An 8,681-nucleotide genomic window follows, 5' to 3' on the forward strand; every position below is an offset into this window, starting at 1 on the left:
TATACGTGAATGTGAAAAGAGGAAGAGTTACAAGGAAAGAACAGACTGAGACACAGAGACAGTGACATACAGTAAAAAGATAACATGTCAGAAGCAGACAGATCACATCAATTATAGTATAGTTGATGCATAGTAGGGGGAAGAAGGAGAATTAAAACATTTTTTTCCAGCGGGTAGCTGTAACATATTTTGTCTTTGAACAAAGACTAAACATGTGTTTGTTTCTCTATCTAAAATTTACCTACGTGTTTTATCCTATGTTTCATCTTTAGATCGATTCCTTCCCATTTTTAAACCTGCAGACACAGAGTTCTTGTACTAAATCAGCTTTGAGTGTTCTTTGTTGCCAGTCAGTGGCTAGGTGTGAATCGGTGGGAGGAGTTTAGCCCTGAAATGTGCAGTTGATTACAAAGAAGTTAAATCTGTTCTGTGATAAATAAAGGACAACTCGCCTGACCTAGCTGAGGGGGGATATATCCTTATTTCAAGATATTATTTCTATGAATGTTCCTTCATCGCATTGTTATCGCTTTATGTTTTTAGAATAAGCATTGTCTACTGGAAGCTGGAATAAGTTGCACAAAGGATTTAATCAAAGCCAAGATATATCCCATTGTTCTCTTTATCAGAGTCTCAGAGAAAAACATCAAGAGGTTCAGGTAACGTATCAAACCTTTTGAACATTTGATATTCTTATTCACTGAATAAAACTATAGTCCCGTGACTATCTCTGAGTGAAACAGAGCTTCTTCTCTCTCATCTCATGCTCCTACTTCTTTTCTCTCATCTAGGGCTACTCTGTGCACTATTTTCTTCTGTGATTCCTCCCTGAAGTATTACAAATGAAGTAACTATGAGTTCCAACAGGCTCTTCATGATAGCAATGGCCTGACCCCCAGTTACCTTTCCTGCTTGGTGCAGGGGGCTGGACCCGATGATCTTCCAAGGCCCCTTCTGGCCTTACAATCTATGAATCTATGAATGCTTGTTGAGGGAATTTGGGTTTGGAGGATCTATGAGGTTCCCCATAAGCAGCACTCCCATGCTGTTTCCTACAGTGATTCCAGCTGGGAGATGATGGATCTGGAGCAGATCTCCCTATGCACAATGCTGCATCATTATTCCCCGTGTCAGTTTTGTCGGGAGAGTTGATCTCTGTAACAACCAGTTAGTCTCTACAGGGCTAGCTTGCCCTATCTTCTATCTACCAGCTCTTGGTGGACAATTGAGATTGTCAGGATGTTTTAAACATAAATTTATTCTGTTTCTTTTTTACTTGGTCATCTGATGCAGGAAGCTACTGCCAAAACCAGAGACTGAGGATGAGTTCCTACGTATGTGCCGACAAAAGGAAAAAGAACTAGAGGCACTGCCATGTCTTTATGCCTCTGTAGAGACAGATACGTGGAGTAGCATTGAGGATCTCATCCGAGTCATCAAAGAGAAGATTGCAGAAGAGCAGCGTAAAACCATCTGGATAGATGAAGATCAGCTATAGAAAATAATAAACAAAATGAAGCTCTTTGGTAACGAAAGGACACACCAAAGTGGAACTGGGGCTTTCAGAGGTCTCTGATACAGTGCCCTTGACTCCTGTTCCATCCTTGCTGGCTGAGGACTCTTGCTGCTGGCAGAATGTATGTGTGGATGGGAATTCGAGCTGTGTGTTTAACAGTGAATGTCACAGATGCTAGGGATCTAGGACACGGATCAGAATGCTGCCACCAGCATAGCTTCTGACCCACCAGCCTCCATTCAGAGACTGCAGCTGTTTAACACGCGCGAAGGACAGACATCTCAAGAGGGAGTTTGAGAGAATTCATTTTATATAAATACAGACCTCATTTGGCTCATTTAACACTCCTGACGTGACCAGACAAGTGTATCGTATAGGGAGAGAAAGGCTGAGGGTCAGGCTAAAGGACATAGAACCTGTGATGTGCTCTACAGCCGAAGTGAAGTTGCTGAATGTATGCCATTAAAGAAGCTGCAGGCTGCCCAGTAGCAACAGAAACACTGCCACTGATAGCCTGAGCAGCTCTGCAGCCCTGTTTGTATGTGCATGTGCAGTCAGAAGGGAAGGACGGAAACCAGCCCTTGTTCCTGGCATTAATTAAAATGACAGTCTACTCTTTATTTTTAAACCTCTGCTTAACAATGCGCACAGTATTCTTCTGTAGTCATGACACTCTCAGCAAAGCAGTCTCCCAATTCCTGGTGGCAAATCAAACCTTTACAGGTCTGTCCATGTTTCACGTAGGCTATCCCTGTTTTGGGTGCTGCACCCCTGTACTCATTCAAGCACCTCTGTCCTTAACAAATATATTTTATTCCAGATGGAGAGAATCAGACTGACCCTCCTAGAGACTGGCTGTTTCCATTTAGCCACTGACATCTACATGCTTCCCCAGCACTGCTGCTTGCCACCGTCTGTGCTCTGAGCAGGAGGGACCAGTGCCTTTTGCCATGATTACCAACAAAGTGGCCAGTGAGCATCTCACTGTGCTGTGATTTAAGTGCTGTAGATGCTCAGAGTAAATTTTTCAAAAATGCTTGAGTGGCTTAGGAGCCCAAGGGCCATTTTAAAAAGCAGCTAAGTCACAAAGCAGCCAAGTCCCACTGCAGAGCAATAGGACTTATGCTTCTTGGTTACATAGGGCTTTGGAAAATGTTGCCCTGTACAGTAGGCACTGAATTGAAGCCACCAAATTTCATTTCACAGCAGCCATCAGGAGTGACATACGCCATTATTGACATGGAATGAATTCAAATCATCAACTTAGCTTTTCAGTGGGCACATCTACATGTTTATTAATGCATGTTAGATACTGCACATTTAATTTAGTACTGCCTTAATAAAGTACTAACTAAATGCGCAGTACCTAAAATTACTGCACCAGTGCACAGTTATTTAGCTTAATAACACTTAATAACACTGCACAGTAGGCTGTTAGCATGATTTTTGCCATGTCACGCTACCGTGCAGTGTTTTTAGGCTAAAGCGCAGTAAGCATCCTGTGTAGACGTGCCCAGTCTGTTGTGTATCCAGCTACCCCAGAATCAACCATTCCTTTCTGTTTTTCCAAAGGGATTTTATATGGAAAGTGCTCTTTGATCCTGTGCTGATCCTAAATCCCTGGTTCCAGTGCTCCAGGCCAGCATGCAGCAGCTGTTAATAAAAAAGCACAGAGTCCAAGCAAAACATCTGGCATGGTCACCCACACCAGACAAGCTTCTGCAGTGTGTCCTTGAGCGAAGCTTCTGATGTTCTTGGTGTACTCGGTGCCTGCATATTGTGACGTGTTTGGGTCTGTCCCTGTTGGCTTACCTGACTGTGCCTATCCTTGTCACGGTGCCCATTATTTTTTAATTCATGGTATCTTTTAGAATTCATTTATGTCAGTTTCTGTCTTACTTCCCGCTCCTGTTCCCATCAGATCATTAATGTTTTAAAGGCTGTTCATAGCAAGTATTTCTCAAAGAATAGGTACTTTCTTACCCCACTGTCTCCTGGGAAGCTGCCCTCCACAGCTAACAGGATTAGGGAGATGATATTACTACTGCTACTCTTACCTCTATTTTGCAATTGATACCAATTACAGTGTGCATGTGCAATGACCTGCAGCCCCTCCTGGGGCAAATGGTGATAGCCAACTGGTGTACATAGTAAACATGACCCTCCTGTAACTCAAGAGATAAAGAAAATACCTTTTCGGGGAGGACAAATGTCCTCCAGGGGCATTTTCCGGATGTTCACCATATCCTGAGATTGCAGGTCTTAGTGCTGATCCTTCTTTATGCAGAGAGAATGAATGGGAAGAGAAGGAATAGCAATTGTGATCAGATGAAACAATAGACCTAATACTTTTTTATAAACCAGGACAGGAGTGAGTCCATGAAGAGGCAGAATCTCATTGTACCTTAAGTTCCTATTGTGAGTTTTGAGCCTTGCTGATACTGCTCAAGCCCTGGTGATACTATTGTGAATGTCTGCTCATGTATACTAGTTGAGCCACACACCTTTGCAACCCATCTAAACATATTCAGCCATACAGGCTATCAATGTGCCTGTGGATTTTCCTATCAGGGTAACTGTTGGCATCAGTGTTTGGATTCAACAGAGAGAGAAGGGCATGAGGTGCAAACTTGAACACGACCTACAGGTCAGTTAGTTAATTCTTCATTGGGATGTATTGTTTTAACGCCGCCCCCCCCACACACACACAGATGCATGTCCTTTTAGGTATGGTCAACCTGTTCATCATCCTGGGGTAGCAGACAACATGAAGCAGAGATTGGAATTGGAAATGGTACCAATTATTATAAAATAGAAATGAGCCCAGTCTAAACTCTCCAGTGCATAAGGATTTGAAACCAAGCTTTCCCAAATTTCAGGGTGTCCTGTAGGTCCGAGACTATCATTGCTGTTCTGTGTTTGCACAGCGGTTATTAACACGATGGAATTTTGTTTTATGACTGGGACTTCTAGTTGCTACTTCTGTACAGATTAATAATATTTCAGTCCATTAAAGAGAAATTCAAGCTGCAGGCCCAGGTTCAAATTGGAATTCGGGGTTTGGACTACGCCCATCTACTGAAGACACATATGAAAACCCATTGAATATATGTACAGTAGGTAAGCTCTGTTTCCATCAAAGTCTCTTTAAATCAATCTGCTGAAGGTTTTTAGATAGAAGCTGGAAACATTTCTCAACTTTGTTCATATCTTAAGTTAGACTGAGTTTTCCAAAACTCAAGATATCATGTCATGCCACTTGACACACTATTTGTCAATAAAAGCACTTATAGCATAGAGAAATAACAGGCTTTTAAAAATATACTGTTAGAAAATCCATTTCCTCATTCCTTTATGAGAACAAAACTGAAAAGCCCATTGAAAACTTTTTCAAGGGATCATTTTCTGTTGGAAAATGCCATTTTGTCAGATCAAAACTTTCCACGAGTATAATGAAATTTCATTTTAAATAATTGAAACAAAGTGTTTTAGTATAATTATGTTCCATTTCCACATTTTTCAGGGTTGGACTTTCTCTTTTGCTGCTGTTGTTTTGAAACAACACTTTGCTTTGAAATTTATTTTAGTTTATATGGCAAGAACATTTTTTAAATGAAAAGTCTAAATTGCAACAAAACAAAATTTGATACACTGGATTTTTTTTTTTAAATATCGTTTTGAGGGAATTTTTTAATATCTGATGTTTGGGTCCAGTTCAAACCAAAATCATATTTCAGAATTATGGTTATTTCTGTAAAATGGACATTTCAGTTCTGGGATCATTCCATCAGAAAGCTGCATTTATTATCAAGATATGTTAAGTTTACTATAGTTTCAGTTGGAAGCAGGGAATGGGATATTAAAGGTTATTTATATATTTTAATATAATTTAAATAATGGTTTACAGTCACAAGTCATGATGCAGTATCTATGAAAATAAAGAAAAACTTAATTCAACTTTCTGTTCTGCTTTGCCCAACTGTTAAAAAGATGTATTATAGAAGGCAGTATCATGCAGTTCAGCACGTTGGGGAATTGTTGCATGTAAGAATTTCATGCAAACTTTATTACACTGTATTTGATTTCTTTTTGCATCAGCGTGCTGGCTGGAGGCTAACCTGTCAATTGTTCTGAACCAGCAGACAGCTCTGGTAGCACAGTTTGCGAGGGAGTGCCAGTACACAGAAAGCAGATTGCTTTCTACAAACTTTAGGTGGAGATCAGTTGCAATTATTGTAGAAGTGTTGGTAAGCCAGCTAGGTATTTCTGTATTAGTTTATGCTGAATCATTTTCATGGCCTGAGGTTTGAGGACTCTTCAGTAGGGACTGTGAGATGAAGTTAGAAGGCTGTATCTAGGCAGCCTGAACTCAGTGCTGTCGAAGTCAGACCTTTTGTGTAACCCTATTGCTGTCAGGAGGATTAAGATCTACCAAACTCAGGATGCTTCTGTGGAGGCAAGATTCAAACAGGGGGTCAGGGCTTCTGTGACAGCACTATTCTAGAACTGTGCAATTGTATTTGAAGCCTAGGGAGCCAGATCATTCAGTGCAATTGTTCTAATTGTACTGTTAAACCTAGCAAATGTGTTTATTGCTGCAATTCCTGTTCCTCCCCCTGCTAGTATATTAATAGATTTGGAAACTTGCAATATCTGTGATGGTTACTTACCCTGATGTGTAATCCCCTTCTGTAATACAGAGTGGGAGTGTCACGCACATGTACACAAACACCCCCAACTGTTTTTGTTGCCTTACTCTAAAGGCAGTGATTTTGGGTGGCTTCTGGAGCTTTTAACCCCTGGATTGTCCACAGATCACCACCTTAAAGTGTCTTGAAGCACTCAGTATGTGGCTCAAAGTTATGCTGCTCCAGGGAAGGATTATCTCTGGATCAGCACAACCCAGCTCCTGATCCATTAAAGTGTAGCCATTCCTCACAGATGTGCTGCTCAGGTTGAAGGTGCGACTGCTTCAAGCTAGCACTAAGCTGATCAACTTCTGTGCAGCTCACAGTGTAAGGTGCAACACGGCCCTAAAACATGGTATGGCACCATAGTTACCATTTCAATGTAAGCTACTCACCAAACAACATCAAAATGAATAAGAAAACTGCCAGCCAATAAATATATGGTTCTTCTTTATAAGTTATTTTCTTTTTTCCAATTGTTCTGCATTGTCCAGCTCCCAAAGGTCCTGCAGGCCAGCTTCTTCATGAATGTACTGAAATCAAGGCCAATAGTGCACTTATGTTGTCCTAGGGTTTTTCATTAGAGAGCTTCTCTGAGCAGGGGTCTACAGAAGCAAATGATTAAGGAGCACTGGGGAGGACGGAGGTGGGAGAGTAATAAAAAAACATCAATTCCAGAAAAGTACTGGCTTTAGGAGACTTATCCCCACAAGTAGAGGGAGGCTGTACACTGGCTCAATGGAAAGCCTTTCACCTTTGGAGAGCTGGGTCCCAGTGTGAGTTTTGTTGTTTGTAACAAAAAATCTGGTTATTTTGCTTTAGCTGCTAAGTAGCCAGCTAGCTCCATTTTAATAACATACAGCTAATAGTCATTGGCTTAGACACTTATCCTGGAATAGCAGAAGTTGCATTGGCAGGCCTGTTTGAGAGACCTTGCTCAGTGTGTCTGCCCACACAATACCTGGTGGGACCCATGCAACCGCTCTGTCTATCACTTCCTTGAACAGAAAGCCAAATTAAACCAATGCAGTGCTGAAAATAATCTTACAGTCAGTTTCCCATTTAGAAGCTTGAAGGAGGCACAAAGGTCTCCTTCCTGGAGGTGCAGTGCTTCATTTTCCTGTAGACACAGTTTGAGCCATCAGGGATTTCATAGATTTCATAGACATTAGGGCTGGAAGGGACCTCGGGAGATCATGAAGTCCACCCCTTGCCCCAAGGGCAGAAAGTCAGCTGGGGTCAAGGGATCCCAGCAAGATAAGCATCCAAACACATCTTAAAGGAGTCCAGAGTAGGTGCTTGCACCACCTCTGGAGGGAGTCTATTCCAGGCCTTAGGGGGCTTGGACAGTAAAGAAGTTTTTCCTTATGTCCAACCTAAAACAGTCTTGGAGGAGTTTGTGACCGTTGGACCTTGTCATCCCTTGGGGCGTTCTGGTGAACAGGTGTTCCTCTAGATCCTGATGGATATCCTACATGTTTCCATAAGAAACCCTTTTCTGCTCCTGGAGGCTTTGCTGGCCACAGACACTAACCTCTAGTCTCCAAAAGGAAAAATAATACTTAGCTGTTATGATTTTCCTTTATAGAATCCAAACAGCTTTACAAAGGAAAGTGCCACTATAGTGAAAAAGTGAACATAGACCCAAAGAGTTCATGCAACTTGCCCAAATTTAAATAGTAGGTCAGTGACTACATCTCCTGACTCCCTATTCCCTGAACAACAACACTGCCTTTCATAGCTATGCAAACTGATTCCTTGATACGAGCTCCAGGCTCTAGTGAGAAGATGGGGTAATTCTGATGGCCATACCTAGCGTTTGGGTGGTGGCTGCCTTAAGAGGTGAGATTTCTAGTTTGATCTGAACAACTCTACCAGTAAGCCAAGTTTAAAACAACAGGAAGCTCCTACATGAGTCCTGTTTCACACGTTCATCTTCCCTCCCCCACTTCTTTTTCTGTTCCTCTGCTGCAAAAACCCTCTGATGTTCAGATCACAAGCAGGCTCTCCGGGGTTAAATGCACCATTAGTCACTGGAAAAAAAGGAAAAAAAGACCCTTTAAAAACAGATGGTGGATGATAGAGAAACTGTTTGAGTGTAAATATCTATACCAGCACGGCTGCTTCATCAGAGATTAGCATCAAAAGCTGTTTGACAATTTAGCAACAAGCAGCAGTATTGATTTTATTCCAAATTGCAGAGAGAGAGAGAGAGAGAGAGAGAGAGATGAAGAGATGATTCTTTCATATAGAGAGTCCTAGGATCCAGACTGGCCAGACTGAACAAGATCCAGACTGAACAGGACTGGCCAGAGAACAAAGTTAAGTGCAGCACCCCACACAGCTAGTACATAAATATCAGGCAGCAGGTTAGGGGTTATTGGAAGGATGCATGGGCTAGTCCAGCCATACAATTCATCACACAGAGAGGTCCCCCGGTTAAGGGGTTAAAAGTGTTACCATTTCCCCTTTTCTGC

The 8,681-nt window shown here is 41.9% G+C and overlaps 1 protein-coding gene across 7 annotated transcripts in view; it reads left to right on the plus strand.

The window, feature by feature from the left end:
• CARD11 (caspase recruitment domain family member 11) overlaps positions 1 to 4,899 on the plus strand; it is a 74,670-nt gene extending 69,771 nt beyond the window's left edge. For 6 of the 7 annotated variants that reach the window (XM_025216014.1, XM_006034046.3, XM_025216017.1 and 3 more), the window contains 2 exons: positions 544 to 659; positions 1,294 to 4,899. In XM_025216014.1, the coding sequence (XP_025071799.1) occupies positions 544 to 659; positions 1,294 to 1,498 (321 nt within the window). In that variant the 3' untranslated portion in view covers positions 1,499 to 4,899. The remainder of the gene's footprint in view (positions 1 to 543; positions 660 to 1,293) is intronic. The other variant, XM_025216012.1, reaches the window with a different exon arrangement.
• The last annotated feature ends 3,782 nt before the right edge of the window (positions 4,900 to 8,681 follow it).

This window comes from Alligator sinensis, unplaced genomic scaffold, assembly GCF_000455745.1.
Source record: "Alligator sinensis unplaced genomic scaffold, ASM45574v1 scaffold772_1, whole genome shotgun sequence".
In the NCBI taxonomy this organism is placed as follows: Eukaryota; Metazoa; Chordata; order Crocodylia; family Alligatoridae; genus Alligator; species Alligator sinensis.